This window comes from Fistularia commersonii, chromosome 10 (genome assembly GCF_037954325.1).
Source record: "Fistularia commersonii isolate RoL2024-O1a breed Wild chromosome 10, RoL_Fcom_v1.0, whole genome shotgun sequence".
In the NCBI taxonomy this organism is placed as follows: Eukaryota; Metazoa; Chordata; class Actinopteri; order Syngnathiformes; family Fistulariidae; genus Fistularia; species Fistularia commersonii.
The window spans coordinates 17418791-17444212 of NC_141293.1; the positions used below are offsets into that span (position 1 = coordinate 17418791).

The 25422-nt window shown below is 39.8% G+C and overlaps 1 protein-coding gene across 1 annotated transcript in view; it reads left to right on the forward strand.

The window, feature by feature from the left end:
- Positions 1-25422, forward strand: part of LOC147230656 (xylosyltransferase 1-like) — a 49822-nt gene that overhangs the window by 10170 nt on the left and 14230 nt on the right. The window contains exons 2-7 of the mRNA XM_086154104.1: positions 7236-7770; positions 10108-10280; positions 10852-11054; positions 18122-18202; positions 18686-18902; positions 24069-24245. Coding sequence (XP_086010230.1) covers positions 7236-7770; positions 10108-10280; positions 10852-11054; positions 18122-18202; positions 18686-18902; positions 24069-24245 — 1386 coding nt within the window. The remainder of the gene's footprint in view (positions 1-7235; positions 7771-10107; positions 10281-10851; positions 11055-18121; positions 18203-18685; positions 18903-24068; positions 24246-25422) is intronic.

Below are 25422 nucleotides of genomic sequence, written 5' to 3' on the forward strand. Positions count from 1 at the left end.
GGGGAATGAAGGTTAGTCGCAGCAAGACAAAGTAGATGTGAAAGTAGATGTGTGTGAATCGGAAGAACTCGGGTGGAACGGTGAGGCTACAGGGAGTGGAGATCAAGAAGTTGGAAGATTTTAGGTAGCGTACTTTGAGTCAACGGTCCAGAGCTGCCGAGAGTGTGGAAAAGAAAGAGAAGAGACGGATTCAAGTAGGTTGGAATGGGTGGAGAAACGTGTCAGAGGTATGAAGAGGTAGAAGACTATCAGCCAGAATGAAAGGAAAGGTGGAGGAGACAGTGGTGAGACCAGCGATGCTGTGTGGACTAGAAACTGTTACAATGACCAAAAAACAGGAGGCAGAACTAGAGGTTGCAGAGATGAAGATGCTGACGTTCTCTTTGGGAGTGACCAAGAATGAGTCTATCAGAGGAACAGCCCATGTTAGATGTTTTGGAAACAAGGTCAGAGATGGTTGGGTCATGTGCAGAGGAGGGATTGTGAATATATTGGTAGACGGATGCTGGAATTGGAGCTGCCAGGCTGGAGGTCCAAAGAGAAAACCAAAGAGAAGATTTATGGACGTAGTGAGAGAGGATATGAAAGTAGTTGGTGTGAGAGAGGAGGATCCAGAGAATAGGGTTAGATGGAGAAGGTTGATTTGCTGTGACGACCCCTGAAGGGAAAAGCCAAAAAGAGAAGAAGAAGATTGTATCATGTAAGCTAGAAACCATGTTCCTGTCAGCACGACTGTTATTATGTGTTTGAGATCATTTATGCGTGTCTCTCATTCCCCTTCTGTCTCTTGCACACTCTTGCTTTCTATCTCAGTCCTTCTCACTTTCCCTCTCTCTCTCTCACGGTGTCTCTCTTTTACACCATCCAAGATTTCTGCCCGGTAAAATGCAGTTTGTCATCGCCACTGTCGACAACTGCTTGCTTACAGGGGAATGTTGGGTTTCTGTAAATAACTAATAATAAGCGCGGTCCAAACCCGCTCTACATGCACAGTGGTGTTATTGGGCGTTATATAAATAAAATCAGTCTGCGCTTTCAGATTTCCACTTGCAGCCGTTAAGAAGCGGAGAGGAAAATACGAGATTATCAACCTCAAGTTAAAATCCCATTCATTTTTAAATGTTTCTTTCAAAGACACCAACAACGTAATACACTGGTCTACAACTCCTTTGCCTCAGTCGTCGCTCTTTGTCGTCTATCCAGAGCGGCGGTTCTTAACCTGGATTCGATCGAACCCCAGTGGTTCGGCGAGGTCATGACACACACACACACACACACACGACTCATAATTCGCGATGACACGTCCCGCTTGGCCATCACTGGCTGCAGATGATCACGCTACATAGCTTGGGCTCTCTGTGCTGCAGGGATTTTGGTGCGCTCAGGAGTCAACTTGTGACTGTCGTGACCGTACATCATGCAAATTATTTTCCTTATATTTCAATCCCTTTTACTAATTATGTCAAACAAAAAAAAGAAAAGAAAGCGGTCGGGGAAATATGTACGATATGGAGTCAGCGTCTTAACTGCATGATTTGCAATTCCAAGTTGAGCAATAGTAGTCTATTACCAGCAAAACCAAGGGACCACTTCTTTATTCCTTCTTACTCATTATTATGTTTTTGTTGGTGATGTTGATCCACGGTTCATTTTGTGCACCAGTAAAACATACACCTACGTCTTGAATCGAAAAAAATCATTGTATTTTTTTCCCAATAAAAAAGGGTTCGGTGAATGCGCGTACGGAACCGGTAGGGTTCAGAAGCTCCAACAAGATTAAGAACCGCCGTGCCAGAGTTTGGGACCAAAAAAAGAGAATGTTGCCCCCAGGTGGTCAAGAGGTTATTTCAAATTGAAAGCGGTCTTAACCCAGAGGCATTCTTTCCCCGAACTGGTGTGAACATCTTATCAAGTGTTGCCAAAGCAACAGGTCTCCATTTTCTCCTTCATCTCTCTGTCTCTCTCCACCTCCTTACTGTCGCTCACCCCGGGCGCCTGAGCAATTTGGCACTCTTGACTCTGCTGTAGCCCTTTTCCTTGAGCAGCAGGATGCCTGCAAGCAGAACAAACCACTTCAATAGTAACCTGCTGAGGAGCAGCGCAAACTGCCTTTATGTGTGTGTGTGTGTGTGTGTGTGTGTCAGAGTCTAAGAGAGAGCCCGCACCCATGTGTGTGTGTGTGTGTGTGTGTGTGTGTCTGCATGTGCGCGTATTTGAGTTCTTAAAGAATGATGTCTTTGTAGGTAAGTGATGGTATTTTAGCAGCAGACTGTCTCTAGGGAGCAAAGAATTCTGGGAAAAATTGCTTTCCAGAAGGATGTGTGAAGGACAGAAACAGAAGTTAGTTTTTCTCATGTCCAACAAATTGCAGCCAGAAGGAAATGTTTACAGTATTTAATATTCATATATATATATATATATATATATATACAATATTCTCAATGCCTTTAAATCAGAGGTGGGGAATTATTTTGGCTGGCGGGCCATTTTATGCAAGGGCCAACTAGGTAGTATGTAAATTGAACAAAATGAAAAATATAAATGAAATATTAAAATTTTTTGGTATTTTATTTCAACGTTAAAATCATTGATGATCATATAAATGTACAGACGTTATTTTAAACAAAAAGGAAAAAATAAGGAGTTTATAAATTCAATATTGATTGAAGATACTTAAAGGAAAATTTTGACAGAAAATAGTTTGGCGGGCCAAATAAAAAAGCAAAACGGGCTGGATGTGGCCCGCGGACTGTAGAATGCCTTAGACTTTTCTTTTTGTGCCTCATTAATAATGTATATTTTGATGTGCTTAGAGATCTAATGGATTGATATCTTTATATTTTTCTGGGGTTCCTTTTTATTTTGTAAAAATAAATTCCACCTACTAGATTCTTTTATCCCTGGAACAGTGGTAATTAACGAATTGATGTCCCCACACGTCCACACCCCGAGCCCACAATAACACCAATTGATTTGCTGAGGTTGGTTTAAAAATGATTGCATTTTATGAAAAGATAATCCTTGCTATCTGATCCTTTATCTACAACAGGTGTGACCACACTTTTTCGCCTTGTCAGCTACTTTTAAAATGACCATGTGAAAGTGATCTACCTCCGCTAAAAATGCTGAATATATATTTATTTGCATATCTACTGAGTATACTTGACACAATAAATGTTTGTGGATCTTGCATAACTGCATGAACCCTTATGGCACACTAGTAAATACCTTATTCTAATGACTTGAATGGAGTCGGCAGCATAGTTGAAGTTAGCTGTGAGGAAAATGATCACTGGGATTTTAGTTCCTTCACTTTTCTCCTTCTCAACTCACTTTTTGGAGGGAAGTCGGTGTCGTCGTTTTTATGAACGGTCTGAAAATGCGGCTCCACATTTCCCTTTTTCGGTAAAGCAACGGCAGACCGGCAGATGAGGCGAACGCACTTTGTAAATGACATACTTAAAAAAAAAAAAAAGTCCACCTCCTGTTCCGTATGGAAGTGATACGTTTTAGTCTTTTTACTTGGTCCAGCTCCCCCACTCATTTTTATACCCATAAGTTTAGATGCTATAAATTGGCGGCTAACTCGCTAGCGTGCTAGAATGTACACATGCACGGAGACGCCTCTGTCGGAAAAGCTCAGATTGGACGGACCGACTGTCAGTCAAGTGACAAATTTCATAGCAAGGATGACAGGCCGACGTTTACGTTTTAATACCACGCGATCTACCTGCGCTACCTTTGCGATCGACCGCTAGATCGCGATCGACGTATCGGGCACACCTGATCTGCAATATACAAGAGGCTCTCAACATTCTTCAGGTTTTGGACCCAAATTCACGCTCAATAAGTCTCTGATGCATTTTGACAGTGAAGCCACGACGGGCCGAGACCAAAAGAAGAACTAAAACTAAAGAAATGAATCTGTAGACGAGAGACCGAAGCTCAGATTTCACTTATTTTAGTAAATATCATCGTGCCAAAGTGAAAAATACCCCCCACCCACACATTCCTGTGAGCCTATATTACAGATGAGATAATGAGAGGTTGTTTGGAGGCAGTGAGCGCTGATATTACCACCTTCCTTCAGGGTCGCAGATCCGAGTGGGTGTGTTTCAGGTATTGCACAAGTCTGAAATTTCATCGTGTTTTTTAAAGAGAACGGAATTATTCGCATAAATGAACTACTTAAAAATTTGCTGTTTAAGCAAAAAAAAAAAAAAAAACGGAATAAACTACAGTAAAACAAATCTCAATATTCTTAAATAAATCCAAACACCGTTTGCCAAATGAAGCATAAAGAAATCATTGATAAATAACTCAAATCTTTGCAAGGAAATGCCAAAAAAGGAGCGTTAACATTTCCAAAAAGGCAAAACAATAAAAAAAGCAGTTATCCCCAAAATGGAAAGGAAATACCTAAAATCAGCAAGAAATTCTGAGTCAGTCCGAGTTCTATAAATTTCATGAAAGATGATTTACAAGGATTATTATTATATTACTTTTTAAACTTGTTTCTCTGAAACCACTAATGATAAGTCTCCTTTTTAAGGCCCAGTGAGAGCAAGACAACATTAGTACAGCAAACAAATTAGAGTCTCTGTAACCGTGTGTGTGTGTGTGTGTGTGTGTGTGTGTCATGGATGCACAAGCACACTTTATCCTTGGAAAAACTACATAGGCCAGTTTATGGGATTAAACTCCTCGATTACATCATGTGGGTTTACTTTCTGAAACAAATGTGCACAGTCTCCTGGGGGTCAGGACCACAGCATCTCATGTCTGAGGGGTCAGAGGTCACCAGTGAACATAATCTTATTTGTCTTTTTCTTTCCTAGAAAGACAAAATCTATTTATTTGATGAAATTCACATGGATTAGCTTACTCAGCATTTTTTGGAAAAACTGATAAAACGTACTCCCCCTCTAAAATACCCTGTATCTGACATTTTGAAAAAAAAAAAATAGGACTAAATCCTTGTGGAAAAAAAAAAGACATAGAAATACATACAAGTGAGATGAGTTTACTTTTCTGTATTCAAATTCATTCCGAAATTTTGCCAAAAATGATAAGAAAATGTCGTTTTTATTAAGGTCCGTGCAGAAATACAGGTCTTTATTTTACCCCCGAAAATGTCCTTGAAACCAAAAGACAAGTTAGCGTTTCATTTGTCCAAAAGTGAGAAAATCCGTCAAAACTTTCTGAGACACAAGATTGCCTGTTTTGCTTCTTGTAATTTTTGCCGTTGAAGGTTTTACTTCTTAAGCAGAAGGAGCTGCATTCCATCCTGCAAGCCTGAGCTGTCATTGGGAAACTGGGAGAAACACTGATATTAAGCATGTACTTGCATGTTGGCCATTTTGATGTTTAGTTCAGACCGGAGCTTTTTTTTTTTTTTTTTTTCTGTGTTTCTGTCTGCAAAGTAGCAACGGAAGCATACAACTTTAATGGTTGACGTATTCAGACAAACTCAAAGTTTCAGACTTTACAAAAATGAAAGATGAATAGCACTAAATACAACCAGGTGTTACATTTATGACATCTCAGCCCAAGAAGTAGCCATTTCAAAAATCCCTGCCCCCCAACTAATTTAAAAAAGATGCATGTTTATACCAAATACAGTGTGCCAAGTCGTACGGAGTCGACTTTGTGGGAGGCGTGAAAGCGCTCACTAAAAATCTGACTCACCAGCACTGATGACTCACCTCAAATTTGAATTGTGCAGTTTAATAAACTGCAATTCTCATTAAAAAAAAAAAAAAAAAAAGCATTGAAATCATACCGCTTAAACCAAGACTAAATCAGTTAAACAACAATAACAGCAAATGGATTGGGGTAGAAGATAAAACACGGATATTTGTAAATTAATTGATAATCTAAATTAATTAAATTTTTTTACCATGTTGGGTATAGATCAGAATGTATCTTTGGTCTTCTTTTTACCTTAATAGTCAAAATGTCGGGCAAAATAGTTGATAGTAAACTATTTCAAACCTGGGCAAAATAGTTGTTGGGCAAAATAGTTGATATCAAACTATTTCAAACTTAATAAGACTTAGTTTAATGGGTGTTTGACACATTCATATATTCCAGTAATAGGGGTTAAGTCAAGTCAGATTTATTAATAATGCACCAAATCTCAATACAGTCGTCTCATGACATTGACATGTAGACAGTTACAATGATTCACAGAAACCCAATCTTTTCACACGAGCAAGCACTTGGGGACAAGTTTTACTTTTTACGAGTAAAAAACGCCTTTTACCAGGTATATATACCTTTGACAGATGCACGCTCAATGTGGGCGGCCTTCTGTCTCAAGGTTGGGAGGCACCGGCACAAATCGTCAATCACTTCCGATACCGGTAGCCCTGACACTTACGTGGTGATAGCTGGAATTCTACAATAATAGCTTCAATATTCATAAAAGAAACATCAGTGGTGGAGCCATTGTCAAGACCACTGCAGCAGATCAAACCACGGCCCCCTGGGAACCTGCAAAATGACCGAGCCCAAAGACCCGGGAGATGATACGAGGTTACTTTCATGCATTGATGAGGTGGCGGGAGTGCATACAAGTTAGGGGTAGTGGGAGGAATGAGAAGGATGTACCGTGGGATATCCCTCAGCAGACTAAGCATATGATAGCATAACTAGGGGCTATTCGAACCCCAACAATAGGTCTTTGTCTGTCACAGACTTGACCAGCCCCCCCCAGTGCCATTCCAAGTGGTTACCAGTTGTAAACAACACATAAGCTAATGAGAGGAGAGGTACAGGAAAAACCGAGACAGCGAGAAAAAGGATGGATTTAAGCCTATTTAACAAAGAGAGGGTGTAAATCCCACGGATTGAAATTGGAAGATAGTTCCCCGGAAGAAGAGCTCGGTAACCAAATGCTCCCGTTGTGCTTTTTCGAGACTCCGGGGACCAACAGTAGCCCCGGGTGTTGGTTTTCTAAGAGTTCTTTGCCGATGGCACCTGGCAATTGAGGGCTTTTTAGGCGAGAAGAAGGAGATTCAATTTTACTCTTAATTGCACAAAGAGGCAGGGCAGAGATACGATAACTCATACGAGTTCCTGTGCAGTGGGAAACAGCATTCTGAAAGAGAGTCCCTAATGATTTATTAAGACAGCCCGACAAGAGAGAGTCGGGGGTCGCCGCTTTTTCTGTTGGTTCATAAGTGGATTTGAAGAATACCCATAATGGCTGACTTTTTCACTTCCTCCTGCAGGATGTTTACCAGCCCCGTGGGCCCAAGGAGAAATTTCGCCCGGACAGCAACAACAATGAGAACTCTGTCCCTAAAGACTTTGACACCATTGACAGCAACAGCAACCTCGGTGCTCAATCACAACGCCAGCAGCCGCCGGCCGCAAATGCCAAACGCAAGCTAGACAAGATCCAGCCGCAGGGCCTTTTGGGAAAATCTGCAAATAAAGTCCTCAAGCTCCCTCAGCCGAAGGTGACGGGCCACGGTCACAACCACAGCCACGTTCGGAAGCCTTACCCCCAGGTGCCTACAGCGCCGGCGGGTTCAAACAGGGATTCGCCGTCGAACCCGTGGCAGAAAACGTCCATGCTGCCCGTTCCAAGCCCAGACTCCAGGAAGGAGCAGCCTCAGTGCGAGGTCAGTGGGAAGGAGGCCATCTCAGCTCTGTCGCGCGCAAAGAGCCGCGAGTGTCGGCACCAGATAGTGGAGATCTACTGCAAGCACAAAAAGCGCACACTGATGCCCGAGAAAGTGCCACGATTCTGCCCCAGAGAAGGTAAGGCCTGTCAATATTAGATCGATATTGCCAAGATAGCATCAATTACCAAGAATATGACTAAAAAGTTTTGATAAAGAAAAAGGTTTTCACATGTCAAGCTAACGGTGTGATGAGCCACGCTAACTAATAAACATTGGCCGTCATAGTTTGTTCTTCATATAACTACGTTATAAGATAAGATAAGATAAGAACAACTTTATTAATCCCGAAGAAAATGGTTGTGCCAGAGTTACAGAAAATATAACAGTAATAAATAATAAAAAGAAAAGGCAGAATTAGAAATAAAAATAAACTATAAACTATAAAGTGTCTCAGTGAAACTATAAAGTGTCTTAGTAAACAAGTGATAAAACTATAAGTGTCTTAGTAACAAGTGAGGTAAGGAGTGCACAATAGTATGATAAAAGGAAAAATTGTAGTGTAGCTGTTATGAAATGAAATATTGCACAGTTCTGAATATTGCATATCCTTATAGTCCTACATTTTGAATCAACTACTTTTTTCTTTTGCAATTCAAACCAGTTAAGCCAAGTTTAATGAACAGATAATTATTTCATTTTTTTTTTAAATAAATATCTTGGTATGTTTTATCATGGCACATATTTGGAAAGCCTTTGTTTTAGTTTTTCCGCATACTTTTCAAACACAGGTGATTTTGGACACATTTTCCACTCTATTTGACATCATTTCAGCACATTTTTGCAAAAACAATTTTCAGCTAACATTTTCAATAACGTCATGTTGTGTCCCAGTTGTTTTTCAGGTCATTTATATCAATTTTCATATAGTTCTATTTACCAGTAACGTATAACTACTTTCTTGGGTTATTTTTCCCCCAATTATACGTGACGTAGAGCGAAGAAAAAGTCACTCAACACAAGCTTAATATTTTATCCTGTGATTTAAGTCATCATTCAAGCAGACAACAAATAAAAGAGTGATGGGATATTAACCCTTTGCGAATCATCGGAAGCACGTCGCGTGCTGCAGCCGTGGCAAGGCATCCTGCCAGCCTGCATTTCTATTTGAGGGCCTGAATGGACAGCGCAAAGCAGTGGGATGAGCCTCTTCTGGCGTAATTACACCCTCATTAAACAAGCAGTGTGTCGTTTTATTTTTGGACCTACTGACTAATGATTTACTTGTAGTTGAGTTCTCCGACCCGCCCTGAGGTTTCATTTATATGATTATGGGTTCTTTGATGAAACACTAGTCATTATGTCCCGTGACTAAAACGTAGCGGTTCGATCTTCTTTTGGGCTGACTTGTGCCTCAAATTCTGAGAATCCCTGTGTTTGACCCCCCCCTACACCTGCCTCCGCCTCGCTATCCTCCAGATTACAGTTATTTTTCTTTCTGTAGTACACCAGTATGTCACTCATTAGGTCACGCAGGATGATGGGGAGGCTTTTGCGGGCGTTGTGCTCACAGAAAGCCTCCACAGAGGAGAAACTTCTAGGAATTCCCTCTGAAGATCTGTCGTCACCTCATGACGGGAAAGGCAACTCGAATGGTTTATGTTAAATTGTGAATTCAAATCCATCATTGTGATTGTTAAACAGCTGATTCCACACACATTTCACTAAATCAACAGTGAAATGCATCTCGGCTCAGATTAAACCTCATCGGTGAAGTAGTACAAGTTTGAAATACATTCGGGTGCAATAAATGAGGCTGGTGAGAAGGAGCGCTACTGACGTGTGATTAAAAGTCCATTTCATTAAAAGTCAACATCGACAACTTATGTTAATACATGCCATTAAATCCTACTTGACGTGTTGTTAATCATGGCTAACAATTGAAAGTCAGACAGTATAGCTGGATAACAAAAAGAAATACAGAACTGTCTCAGAAAATTAGAATATTGTGATAAAGTTCTTTATCTTCTGTGATGCAATTAAAAAAAAGAAAAATTACTTTCATGATATTCTAATATTTTGAGATAGGATTTTTGAGTTTTCTGAAGATATAAGCCATAATCAGCAATATTAAAATAATAAAAGGCTTGCAATATTTCACTTGATTTGTAATTAATCCAAAATGTATGACATTTTTGTTTTTGTAATTGTATTACAGAAGATAAAGAACTTTATCACTATATATTATATATTCAATATATTCAATTATAGCAATATTCACAATATATTCTAATTTTCTGAGACAGTCCTGTATTTATGTCATTGTTAATATGTCAAGCCAACTCGGATTTGATATTTATAAAAACAAAAAACAAAAAAAAAAAAACATGTGTTGGTGTTTCGCTCAAACAAATTTAAATCAAACGATGTCGTCAACCATGATCACTCCCATATAAAATGTCTCCCGGTGTTCCAGGTAAAGCGGCGGTAAACATCCAGTGGGACGAGAACCCGTCCGACATGACGCCCGGCCAGCCGGTGCGGATCGCTTTCGTCCTGGTGGTCCACGGCCGAGCTTCCCGTCAGTTCAGACGTCTCTTCAAAGCGATCTACCACACCTCCCACTACTACTACATCCACGTGGACAAGGTGGGACACACACACACACACGCAGCTCACGTCTTCATATCAATCAAATTGCATTCACAGTAATGGACTGACTGTCAACAAAATGCCAATTTCGTATTGATAAGAGAGGTTTAGATTTAAAAAAAAAAAAAAAAAAAAGTCATAAATGTTGGTAATTATTTTTCGAAGAACACCTTATTGATTGCACCGGTTTGCGCTTGAACCAGGATTGTAGTAGCTCGATAATCATGTTTTGTTTGAGGTCAGTGGTGTCCGCGTTCCCTTTGTTTGTTAAAAGCAAACCAGGTCCACATAAGCGTACAAACCATATTATTTCACTATTCCAACCCATCTCAGAGATTAAATATCACCAGCACCCTGATTTTATCAAAACAGCATCTCAATGCAGATACAGGTGGGTTCCCATGTCACTGTATGCTGCACTATGTACAATTTATAACTGTAAATGTGATAAATAAATCCGGTCTTCATCCTGTGTCGGGTGACATACAACATCTTCCCATTCAAAGAACCCAGTTGCCGAAGTGCTGAGCGAAACCTCACGGTTTGTTGTTGCTGTGTTTTCCAACAGAGGTCTAATTACCTCCACCGGGAGGTGCAGCTTCTGGCCGGCCAATATCCCAACGTCCGTGTCACATCCTGGAGGATGGCCACCATCTGGGGTGGCGCCAGCCTGCTCACCATGTACCTCCAAAGCATGGAGGACCTGCTCAACATGACCGACTGGTCTTGGGACTTCTTCATCAACCTCAGCGCAGCCGACTACCCCATCAGGTCTGGTAGAGGTCCGATGTATGAATTGTGCATTCATTTATTGATATCTGGATAACTATAGATAACAAACTGCGACACCGGGACTAAATGGTGACATGAGTGAGCGACAGTCGCAGATAGTGGCCGGTGGTACTTTGCGTACTGTCCATACTGCTGGACACTATCATTTCACTATTCCCATCACCGCTTCTAATGTATAAATATAAATATAATGTGTATGTTGCTCAGTTGGTAGAGCGGGCAGTTGGGTTGAGGTTCAATCCCCAACTTCTGTCTGCAAGAGCGCAAGAAGCCACTAAATCCCCGATTGCTCCCGATGGCACCTTGCATGGTAGCTCAGACGTCACCCGCAAGGTGATTAATGCGTTTTATAAACGGGGACCATTTATCATTTTTACGTGTTCGTTCATAATAGTCCGACACCTTGATGAAGATGTTGCTCTGGCGATTACTGCAAATTACTGCAGCCTTTTGTCTGGTTCGGCTTTAACTGAAACTCCTCCCGCTTAAAAACCCGGGGGGGGGGGGAATTTATCGATCGCATCAAACACACAGCCCATTGATCAGTTAGAGTGCACTGTCAGCTAATGGCCACCCCGTGGGCCTTGTTTGGTTCGGCTCTGAACACATGGATCAGGAGTCTTGTCTGATAGGCCACTAGCAGGATCTGAAGGGGCTCTGCTGCGCCGGAGCAGAGCCTGTAACAGGTGTTGTTGCTGAGCGATTGCGTTGAGAAAAGAGCTCGGCTCTCATCAGATATTGACTCCCTCAGAGCTGCAGAGATAACGGGTCGCAGCCGGTCTTTGCTATTCGTCTTCTTTATCTGCTGCCGAGAGGATTCTACCTCCCCCAAAGGGGTAGCTCACACCAAAATGCCTTTTTCCTGCGTGTTTTAGTATATATATATATATACACGCGTTTCTATATTTATTGTATGTTTCAAATCCTTTTTTCTAAACAATGGCATTTAAAAAAAACATTAAGGCAAAACTCAATGATAAATCAGTTTGAATAATACCAACCGCTCAAATGTACTGGCCACAAATGTCTGTTGTGAATGTTTGTGAATCTTACGAAAATGCTACATTTGGCAAGTAGGTTCTTGAATTAAGGTACCGAAATCAGCATGTTACAAAAACAGTTGCCTAAATTAAACCTAAAAATATACATAATCATCAGCAAATAATCGAAAGCCATCAAAGTGGTCCCAAAATGTGCATACAATTTGTGTGAAATGCTGTTGGAGTTTTCCAAAAATAAGAAATAACTTCCACTGGAATGAATTTTACAGTAAAAAATATTTTATGTTGAGTACCAGTAATGCCTTGATTTAGCTGTTTTGCACCATTTTGTAGCTTGTGAAGCAGAATATAGTGACAGCTGGATTTTCACTTCAGATCAACATCACCATGAGAGTGTGGATTATCATCATCGATTGATTAATATATATCCCACTCTTCTCTGGATAGAGAAAATCAATATCAATTATTTTTAACATTTATGTATTGGCTAGTTTGTAGATTTATTTTGCGCTTTCTATTTAGCTCTGCCTTAATTCTTTTTCAAATATTTTATATTCCTTTTTTTTGTTTAATATTGAATGGCAGCTAAGGGGCTCACACACCTGTTTCTTCCTGAGCCGGTCCCAAGCCTGGATTAATACAGAGGGTTGCGTCAGGAATGTCATTCGGCATAAAACTTGTCCAAACCAAATACGTGAATCAAACCCTTGAATGTCAAACCGGTTCAGTCAAGACCTCGGTTAACAAAGACCGTCATTGGTACTGATAAGCTACAGGGGACCAGTGGAAAATGGGCTCCTGTAGGTTGAAGGAGAGGAGATGGGGAGGAAAAGCAAGAGTCTGGGACTTGTACTATCATGGTACTGACTGGAAGAGATAATTTTAACCGGAATGTTCTGGAGGTGAAAAGTGTCTCAGATGGATCGATGAGTCTGAAGCTGGAAACTGAAGGTGCGATAATGTTGTTAGTGGCTAAACTCTGGAGCGAGTCAGAGTTGTGATGCAGAATATCCCCAGCGATGAAGGAGTGCTAATTGCTGAAGACCTCAACAGGTATGCTGGCGCAGGCAATAGAGATGATGAAGTGAGGTGCAGGTTTGGCTCCGTGGATGGGAACGCAGAGGGGCAGATGGTGGTAGACTTTGCAAAATGGACGGAAATGGCTGCAGTGAATACTTTTTTTTTCCCCCCCAGAGGAGGCAGGGGCATTCCCCTATGGGGATCAATAAAGTGTATCTTAACTTATAAGAGCAGAGGAAGGAGCACACAGGTGGACTGAGTCTTGAATAGACAAAGTAATCTACAAGAGATCATTGACTGCAAAGTAGTGAGAGTGTAGTCAGACACCCAAGGGTGGTGGTTTGTAGGATGAATCTAGGGACAAGGAAGAGGACAAGGGCAGAGCAGACGATGAACTGGTGAAAGATATAAAGCTCTTTGTGTCGTATGGTTTTCAGGGAGGTGTCGAGAAAGGCTCTGGGTGGTCAGGGAGATCTTCCATAGGATTGGATAACTAACGCTAATGAGATCAGGAGAGTGACGTCCAGGTGGAAAATAGATAAGGAGACTTGGAGGTGAAATAAGGAAGTGCAGGAGTATATACAGAGGAGGAGGTTAGCAAAGGTGAAGTTGGACACTGACAAACTGTAGAGAGCAGACAGGAGGACAGGAAGAGAAAGTGCAAGGTGAAGGTAGAGGTTGAAAAGGACAAACAAAGGGCAGATGATGACTTGTATACTCGGTTGGAGAGTAAGGAGGGAGAGAAGGATTTTTCAATTTATATAGATAATGTGATTGGGAGGATGTGCAGCAGGTTCGGGAAATTAAGGATAGGGCCTTGAAATAGTAGTAAAAGTTTAGTAAAAGTGAAGTGAGGAACGCAGTGAAGATGAAGAGTGGAAAGGCAGTTGATCCTGATGATAGGACTTGGAGGCATGGAAAGGTCTAGGAGATGCAGCGGTACAGTTCCTGGTTAGATTATTCAACAGAATTTTAGAGAGTGAGAAGATGCCCGAGGAATAAAGAAGTGTGATGGTGCCAATTTTTAAGAATAAGGGAGATTTGGAGAAATGCAGTAAGTATAGAGGAATAAAGTTGATGAGCCAAACAATGAAGTGATGGGAAAGAGTAGAGGAAACTAGACAGAGCAGAAGTCAACATTTGTGAGCAGCAGTGTGGTTTCATGCCTAGAAATAGTACTACAGATGCAGTATTTTCTTTTAGAATTCTGGTAATGAAGCACAGAGATGGTCAGCAGAAGCTGCATTATGCATTTGTAGACCCAGAAAAAGCATACAACAAGGTACTGACAGAGGAACTATGGTACTGTATGAGGAAATCTGGAGTAGCAGAGAAATATGTTACACTGGGGCAGAACATGTATGCACGCCGCGAGACGATAGGGAGGTGTGCTGTAAGTGTGACAGAGAAGTTCAAATTGGAGGTCGGACTAATCAAGGGTCGGTTAGGAGTGCCTTCTTGTTTGCAATGGTGATGGACAGGCTGACAAGAGGGAGTAAGACAGCAATTTCCATGGAGCATGATGTTTGCAGATGACATTGTAATCTATAGTGAGAGCCGGGAGCTGGTAGAGAAAAATCTAGAGCGGTGGAGGTATGGCATTGAGAAATGACAAGGATGGACGGGATCAGGAAAAAAGTCCTTCAGAGGGATTGTCCGTGTCGGATGTTTTGGAGATAAGGTCAGAGTAGCTAGACTTTAGAAGTTTGGTCATGTACAGAGGAGGGAAAGTGAATATTTGCAGAAGGTGCTGAGGCTGGAACTTCCCGGCAAGAGGCCTGGAGGAAGACAAAAAAAGATATATGAATGTAGTGAAAGAGAACATAAAATGAGTTGGTGTGACAGAAGAGGTTACAGAGAATAGATGGGGGAAGTCTGTTCTCTGTGGCAACCCCTGAAGGGCGTAGCTGAAAAGAGACGATTTTTCTTTCATATGGTGTCTTCCTTAGGTTATTACCTTTGCTGAAATCATACTGCAGTTTTATTCTGCTTTGTTACAATTATCATGTCTGACAAACACACACAAATGTGACTACACAAATGTTTTCCTGCAATTTGATTTTTGGATTTTAAAATTTTTTCTTTTTTTTTTTTATAACATGTCACCTCGTGTTTTTTGTAGAAAGAATATAATTGCCTTTTATTTCTGAAAATCATCTCTAAACCTCCTGCCTGCCTTAAGCCGCCCAGTTTGAAAGTTTGAGTCCAAAACATTTCAGTTGACAAGCTAAGCAGCAACACTTAGTTGTGTCACGGTAACTCCAATGTCAATAACTTTACCCTTCATTGTGTACATGTCTGAGCAAGACTGAATTTAATATTTTAAAAAAAAAACATTGAAAATGATGTATGTTGGAGGATTTTACATTCATTTGCCCCCGCAAGCACTCGGTGGGTTATTTAGCGTGCTCTCACCTGGTGTGTGGCCTGATGTCGGGGTGGCGGTTCTTTAAATGTGTCACTTTTGTGAGAATAAAATTGCTTCGATTACAGCTGTCAAGACAAACTACCATCCTTGCATGTTTGTGGGGCTTTTTTCGAGCCACTGATAAACACTGAATATAGCTAGGATTTTAACCGAGACTCAAACGTTAGCCAGAAATAGGTAGAAAATCTGTTTGTTTTTTTTCCCTGATGGTATACTTCAGATTAAAAACCATTAATTGTATTACAACTTTAGAATTCTGCGCTAGTAGGTGGAACATGTGATCATGATCCACTTATAGAGCAGAAACAGGTGTTTGGAATAAGGCTGGTAGTTCTGGCCATGTCAATTAGTTTAAAAGTCAGATGATAAAAAAAATTTAAAAAATTAAAAAAAATCCATGAAATTAGTTTAGAACAAATTTAACCTGGAAATAGCTGAGAGGGCCTTGCCTTTAGAATATGCAACTAATCATAGAATGTCATTCAATAAACGTCACTAAGGATTTTCCTCATCTTTGAATTGGTATACTTAATTCATTTCAACATTTCCAGATGTTATGATCAAAAAATATTTATTTTTATTGAATGGCACGGTTGACTTCTCTCTCCTTCCTGCCGTGGTCACGAGGTTTTGTATAAATATGCAGGACATGATATTGACATGACAAATGAGTCAATAGCCAGTGAGCTCATGAGAGAATTCAGGCATTATGCAGGCAGATAGAATTGGGTCGAGTAGAACTAGTCCACTTTTTAAAGAATGTCCAAGATTTGCTTGGTTATGCCTTTTGATGCAGCTTCTAAAAGGGCGAACCTGAACTGAGATTTTCCAGTCAGATATCGATTTTACAAAACAGACATTGGAAAAAATCTCTGTGACCTTGATGGCGATACAATGAATGCACACAGTGCCAAACTAATACACACACACACACACACACTCCCAACTGAAAATTTCAATGACCCTCTCGCTGACCTTGTTTCAGAAATAACATTCTTATAGCAATCTCAACCAGGACCTAAGAAACGAGATTTTGTCTGATATGGTTATATATAAAATAAATAAAAGATCCCTACAAGGTGACAAAGCGGTGCTTACACACAGACGATGCACTGACTCTCACTCGACATGGCTTTATAATGTCAGAACTATTGATGGTTTTGTGATGGATTTTAGCTGGAAGGTGTTTCATGTGGTCCCTGTGATGAGGGAACAGGAGAGAGAGAGAGGAGGTGTGTGTGTGTGTGTGTTTACACTGGAGGACGGCCTGTGTGCACAATGCCTGCCGTCTAGGACACAATTATATAAATAGGGCTTATCATCATCCCAATTAAGATATGTTACACACACTCACATGTGCGTGTATATATATATATATATATATATATATATATATATATATATATATATATATATATATATATATACACACACACACACACACACACACACACACACACACACACACACACACACACACACACATATATACACACACCCACACACGTGTATACACACACACTTAAATATATATACACACACATGATTTTATATATACACACTCATTCACTTGATTATATATATACATACACACACACACACACACAATTATATATACACACACACGATTATATATCCACATACACAATTACACAAACACAATTATATATATATATATATACACACACACTTCTCTATATATACACACCCGATTTTCTATATACACTCATACACACACACGATCATATATATATACTGCTCAAAAAAATAAAGGGAACACTTGAACAACACAATGTAACCAAGTCAATCCCACTTGTGTGAAATCATAGTGTCCACTCAGGAAGCAACACAGATTCATTTTGACTTGTTTTAAGGACATTACATCAAAGTTGGATCAGCCTGGAGTTTGTTTTTACACTTTAATTTTGAGTGTGATTCCTAATCCAGACCTCCATGGGTTGATACAATTGATTTCCATTGATCATTTTTGTGTGATTTTGTTGTCAGCACATTCAACTGTGTAAAGAGCAAAGTATTTCATAAGAATATTTCATTCATTTAGAGCTAGGATGTGTTTTTTAAGTGTTCCCTTTATTTTTTTGAGCAGTGTATATACACACACACGTACAAATATATATTATACACACACACACACTTCTATATATACACACACACAATTTATACACACACACAAATATATATACAAACACATATGTAATATATATATATATATATATATGTATATATATATATATATATTCACACACATGATCTTATAGATACACACACACACACAATTACACAAACACAATTTTATATACACACACAAACTATAAATATATACACACACATTTATCTATATATACACACAAGAATATATACAAACTATTTTATATATACACTGATGCACACAATCATAAACACACACACACACACGATTATATATCCACACACAAACACACAATTATATATAATAAGTGTGTGTACACACACACACACACACGAGAAGCTTACAGCTGTCCTTGCGTGACAGCAGCCATCCAGCTCCAGTTGAAGATTATCAGCCATTAAAAATCACATCCATTGTTTCTCCACAGGACCAACGAGCAGCTGGTGGCCTTCCTGTCCAAATATCGCAACATGAATTTCATCAAGTCTCATGGCCGAGACAACGCACGGTAAGCTCACTTACAATTTTGTGGAACAAAAAAAATTACGATTAAATGCCTTTTAATTTTGATGGTCTTTTTACCACCAAAATTCTCAATGTCTCCACACACACACACACACATACACTAATCAGTCCAGTAATCTAGTGTCTTCTTTAAATTGCCACTCTGGGCTCCACATATTTAATGCATTCGCTGCAATATTTTATTTGCAAGTTGTGATAATTTCATAATGTTTGATTTGCCATGTATTTATACCAAGTTTGCGAGGATCTTCATGATCATCTGAAATCTGCCAGTAGGATTTTAAATTAATAAGTCAGCAACTTCACAACCGGACAAATTTTCTCCGTAAAGTGCGGAAATATAAGCTCGTTTGTTAACTTTCCACGTCGGTTCTAGTGCGTATCGAATACCTTAATTGCCGATCGAAGTTGAAACCACCGGTGTGACTTAAAGAAACGGTTTCTCACTGGATTCCGTGCATCTCAGTTTCATACGGAAACAGGGGCTGGACAGGCTTTTCTACGAGTGCGACACCCACATGTGGCGCCTCGGGGACCGGAAGATTCCAGAAGGCATCGCAGTGGACGGCGGCTCCGACTGGTTCCTGCTCAATCGGGCCTTTGTGGATTATGTGGTGAACTCCAGAGACCAGCTGGTCAGCAATATGAAGCAGTTCTACGCCTACACGCTGCTGCCGGCCGAGGTAACAGATCTCCCAGACGTGCGCGCACAGCGAATATATTTCGGGGAGCAAATGTCCATTTTAGACGTTTTAGTTTGCAGCCCCCTTACGGTCACTCAAGTTCAAGCTGGCCGCTCTTTCAAAGACTCTAAAATACTACCATGGGAAAAAAAAAAAAAAAGGTCTTGGTTGGATTGTTCTTTAAACAGCATGTTGAGTTTCAGGGAACTATTTTCATGTATATTTATTTGTTAAAGCTAAATACGACAATGGCAAGATTCTAGCTTGCCCGCTGGAAAGTAATAGAATCATGCAAGACAAAACACTGAAGGGACGGGAAATATACAAATTCATCTAAATTGCACAACTAATGACAAGTGTGTCAATACGAGGTGAACAGGAAGGGGATAAATTCACTGACTCTTAAGACGATGAACAGAATTTCCAGAAAACATGACAAAAATAATTGGTTAAAGAGCAAATATGTAAATACACCACACCTTATTGGACTATATTTTCAGATTATTGTCATTAGCAGTAGTACATCATTAGCATTGTACACAGTCTATAATAAAACAAAATCCATTAAAACCACGAAACAATTGAAAAATATTAACTATGATTCGCATAAGTGGTAATAGTTGCAGCCATGCATGATTTTGCTGGAAGAACTGATGACTGCTATGCTATGATTTATTTTTTTTTTTGCTGTTTTTCCATTACAAAGTCAAAGTCAGGCTTTCACAAAAATAGAAATTAAAATGAATTGGCTTTGGCAATAAAAGGTCATTTAATGCACAAGTATTACTCAAAAAAAGAAAAAAAAAACACTAGCCTAGAACTGTATTACTGAAAAGCCACATTGATACATTGATATTGTTAGCTGCTCCAGGTAACAGTGGAGATTTTATGTGGCCAAAAAAATCTTAGCAGTTTTCAATGTGAAATTTGTATTTTTAAAAGAATATATTATGATTCACAATTTACACCAGTCATCGCAGTTTGTCATTTTAAATCTCCATTGCAAGATTCTTAATGGTAGTTTTTTATCTCAGAGGTACATACCTGGAAGTGTGCTTTTACCCAACAGCAGAGTGGATTAAGAAGAACTCAGAGGCCTATGGGTTTAATTCAAGCATCTGGTTTGCAGATAGAAAGCTTGTACGACTCCATGTGCATTTAGTTACATAAAATCATCTCTGTGCGCCGATAACACACAATTACAAGGATACAGGGGCGTTGCGAAAGCACCTGAAAGTGTTTAATAACTTCAGAACACCTGAAGACAATCAAGCGCAGCCAATCAATGTGTCCTGAAGGCGAACACAACCATTCAAGATGGAGGCTGATATGCAATACATTACATTACATTACATTACATTACATTACATTACATTTGGCAGACGCTTTTATCCAAAGCGACTTACAATAGAGGACATAAGGACTGCAAATAACACTTGCAAATACAAGATGCACAGGAAATATACAGAACAGTAAGCTTGGGTTAGTGAGTTTTTTTTCGTTTTTTTTTTTTTTTTTTTTTGATAAAGACGTACACAAACGAACACATACACACACACACAGTGTATAACCTAACTCGGTGCCTAACCTGATCTGGGGCATCAGCGCAATAAATAGTCCTGAAAGAGAAAAGTTTTTACCTGTTTCCTTGAAGATTGAGAGAGATGATGCTAGTCTTGTTGCTTCCGGAAGTTTGTTCCATCACTGAGGTAGTAGAACTGAGAACAGTTTTGCCTGAGATCGCTTAGAGCGAGCAAAAGGTACTGCTAGTAGGTTTGTATAGAGGAACGCAGCTCTCTGCCATAAGGTCTTATCGTCAATACGTCAATATGTTCTGATCGTGTTTTTTGTGAGGCGAAATACTGGGTATTGTCAAGGCTGAATTTGTGTAGCCAAATACTGTATGTTGGATGACGTTGCTGACTTTTCTTCTCCGGACGTCTTTGATATTTTTCTTTTGTTCATTTGAGCAGAATCCATTCTGCCCGCCCCCCTAACTGTCACTCTGCACCTTTTATATACTTTAACAAATCAGATTTATCAAATACGTTGCTTCCCCTCTCAGAGCAGGATGTAAAAAATAACAGGAACTCCTTCAATGCCACGGTTTAGCTAATAATTAGTAGTTTGCCTTCCGTTGTGCCCGTTTGCACAACAACAAGGATGAAAGATTGGAGCACCTGGCGGCTAATTTTGTGTTTAAATGTTCTGCTAGTTTCAAAGTAGCACCTGTAGACACCTCACCAAATGCGGACACAACGTATCATCATGCCTACTGTACATTCATCCGCTGTATTTAAAATTAGCAACATGTAGCAACGACCTATCACTTATCACAACTGAAGTATTTTTTCTGCAAAGAAAGCGATGATCAAAAAAGTTAAGTTTGTTCATCTTTAGCTTCTGACAATGCAGTGCCATGCTTTGAACAAATGGTGTTAATTTTAAAACGGCAGAAAGGTCATTGTTACTGTAAAGAGCCTTAATTTAAACATCTAACATCTTTAGTATGTCTTAGTGACTTAAGTTAGACTTAAGTCCACCATCGCTGTCCTTCACTGGAAGGTCTTTCCTGTCTTTTAGTGAGTTCCTGGTCTGTAACGTTGTTGCACAGTAAAACCGCACAAACATGTTGGTTCAGCAATGATTTTTTTTTTTTTTTCTACTCTGTAATCGTTTCCTCGCAGTTTTAGTCACAAAAACTGGTCTCTCATTAAACCAAATATCAAGCGACTGACCTGTGACCCAGATGTTGACGTTTTCATAGAACTGAAAACGCTGTGGCTGCGAAAAGATCAGACAGTTTTTGTCAATGAGCTGGTGGAGACTTTTTGGGAAACGGCAACAGGGAAGCCAATAGTCTTAAATTCAGTACATCAATCATGCAAAGTAACTCAGCCAAATATGATAAATGCAGTTTATGTCCGCAAGTTTCCTCCAGAACTGTGATTCACAAAAGAAAAAAGAAAAAAAAACTGTCCGGGAATCTCAAATCTATGCAAGTGTAAAATGATGGACCATAAATTTGGACGCTGGTGCAAGCAGCTATTGCAGCTGTGAATATCAACACGGATTAGCTCTGTAGAAGCTGCAGGCTTATCTCCAAAACAAACTTTTCATCAGGTTCTCACTGACTTGATCATTTATATGTATCTTTTGTTTTATACTTTTTACGCCTTCTCATTTTCAGGGTATTTAGATCATCTCTGGGGTGATTTGTCACTTTTTTTTACCCAACTCACGTTCCTACTGACAGTCTCAAAGTCAGATAGCAATGAAAATAAAGCATCAGCAAAGTACCTTCAGTTTCAAACTTAACTTTGTACTAGAAACATTTTTTCATCTCTTGATTTAGAAGCCTATCAGGTCGTCTCCTTGCCCTGCATTTTACTCTAAAACTGAGATTGCAGCTACTATTCAAACATAGCACATATGCGCGTCATGTAACATGGCTAAGCTGAGTCACAACACAAATCATGTCACTTCCAGTAAACAACAGTATTTGTTGTTAAAATATGACCAAAAGGCAGTAGAAAAGACAAACAAATCCAATCAGGCTCCCTCTAGCGCAGCGGTTCTGAACCCCAACACTTTCATTGCACATTGTCCATTTTCACACAAAAAACATAATAATGAATACTTTCTGCAAATCAGTGCGACTTCTGACGTCGCCTTTGAGAGACCACTTCAGAAATGTGCAGCTTCACCTTGGCAAGTGCCACTCTCATGTCATTTTCACAAAAAAAAGCCTGTTCATTTTCTTCCTTTTTATGTCCAGCATCCTCAAAAAGGGATTGCTTGCAAAGATAAAGATGCTCGACTTGGCTTTGCAAATCAGGCAGTTAGGACGCCGACTCCCAGCAGGTTCTGTTAAACATGTGAATCCGTATCGTATATATTCATCCGACCGCTTTCTGTCTTTTTTGCTCGACAAAATTAGCATGAAGGGATTAAAATATCAAGACAGAAATCACAGGACGTACCATCACAACAGTCACAAGTTGAATGATTTGGTATTTAAAGACCAGGTCTTGCTGTGGACTGTCTTAAGACAGAGTGAAGCTCAAGTAAAGTTCTGCATCAGTTATTGTCCTTTAGGCCAATAACAGTTATTGTTATTGGCCTTTTTGTGTTTTTACTATCCGTGAGTCAGGACCTTAATAACAAGATTAAGGGAAATGTGAAGTTGAGTCAATTGCTGCCGATTAGCCTTAACCGTGGGTGAAAATAAATGTAATTTTAACCAGAGTTTCTTTAAGTAGATCTTGTATTGCCAGCTGGAGGTGCGTCATTTTTTTTCAAGATGTTTCACCTCATCCAAGAGAGTTATAGTTTTTGTTATAACTTCTACTTGTAACTTTGGGGAGTTTCAGAAGGGGACTGACCCGAAAGGACATTTAATGATAATAGTAGTACATTTTATTTAAGCCGCTTTACTCTACACTCGAGGACCCTGAAGTCATGGTGGGAGCTCGTACGAGGTGAAAAGAAGTTTCTTCCCCTTGAGGAACATTTTGGGAGTCTGGGTTTCAACGGAGAGGATTAAAATCAGTGATTTTTAGATTTTAGATTAGATTTTTTAGGCCTCCTAAACCAGAAAGACATCCTAGACATGTCACCCTGCAGTGATGGTTTACCAGCTACACATGTAATGAAGAACCCACATGATTTTTTATCTTGCAAAGCCAAATAAAGCAACTAAGATGCAAGGAAATCAGGCACATGTTGATCCCCCTCAATGCTTAAACATCTGAAAACTCCCACAGATTGAAAGGAACAAAAAAAAAAAAAAAAAAAAAAATCCCTGTAAAATGAGAGGTGTAACGTCTTAAGAGAAATTAACCCCAGTTGCCAAGATAAAACCTATCAATGAAAACACAGGGACCTGCAAGACTGAGAAGCTTGAACAAAAACACCATTTTAAGATAAGATAAGATAAGATAAGATAAGATAAGATAAGATAAGATAAGATAAGATAAGATAAGATAAGATAAGATAAGATAAGATTGAAAAAAAAAGGACAAAAAATGAATGTAAATATAAATGGAAAGACAGAAGATAGCAAGACATTATCAGACAAATTTTTGTCATATATTGTATCCATATATCTGTTCTCTTTATACATACACATCAGTTATGATAAGCAATGTTTGTCTGGCCCTGCAGTCTTTCTTTCACACCGTGCTGGAGAACAGCGCCCACTGCCAGACCATGGTGGACAACAACCTGCGGCTAACCAACTGGAACCGCAAGCTGGGCTGCAAGTGCCAGTACAAGCACATCGTGGACTGGTGCGGTTGCTCACCCAATGACTTCAAGCCCTCCGACCTGTCGCGCTTCCAGGTGAGACGACACTTCTGTCCGTTCGAAAATAACGTTTTCTCGCTATAACGTGGAAAAAAAAAACATGTTCTCTCAGAACAATGTGTTTCCTGTCTTTTGTCATCACGGCCAAATGATTTCTATTTGCAGTGGTTCTATTGTAATGCAGTGTTTCTAACAGTCAGTATTGACTAACCTCCTATTTTAGGGGCTTCTTATCCTAGGAAAAGAATAGTAGCAGAATCAAAGAGTTTTTAAAAACAAGGGTTTTCAGATACTTTCCAATCTTTTTGTGATTTGGAGTCATTTTCTGCCCCTTTTTTTCCTCAGTTTCTCGCAGTGAAATTTACTGCTCTCTTTAACCCTCATATTATGTTAAGGGTCAAATTGACCCTTAACATAATATGAGGGTTAACATAAATATGTGACTTTTCAGGCTCGGTCTTGCATATCCTTTTTGGTAATTTCCTTTTTGATTTTTGCACGTCGACTCTGTCACGGTTGCAGCCGTGCACATCTCGGGGCCTCTTGTGTCAGAGGACAGGAATAGATACGCATTCGCAAATTAGCAGCGATGCTTTGACCTGGAGCAGGCGCTTCCCCCGGCAGAACGGGAGGCAGCATCTGCGGTGGAGCGGACCGTCCCGCGAGGGCGACCGATCGTGGAAACAGCTGCGAAACCATGCCACCAGTATTTTTAGACTTTGTGGACGGTCACTGCCGAGAGTTCCAAGGTTGTGATTATCATAATACCGGGGTTTAGTCCCCGAGGCTGTCTGCCAAGCCGAATGTACAGTAGATCACACACACACTGTAGTTTCATCTTTTCCATTGTGTGACGACCCCGGCCACTTGAAAGAAAATGTAATTATATTCGGTGACTCTGCAACTCCTCTCTGCTTTTACCAGCTGCGAGTGCCCGAAATATTTCCTAGAAATCACATATGTTCTTGAAAGTTTGTTAAGCTCAACAGATGTGCGTGTGTGCGTTGGCAGACCTGTTGCAAAAAAAAAAAAAAAGGTCTAAAAATACATAATAGTAAGTTTCTATACCGGTTTTCTGTTTCTGCTGTGAATTAATTTCTCACTGATTTTGTGAAAGCTTGTTTCATTTCTTTTAACATTTTTCGCAAAAATCTGAGAACACTTAAGGACGATGAATCAATAAATTAGTGAAATTAGTAAAAATTGCCAGGTA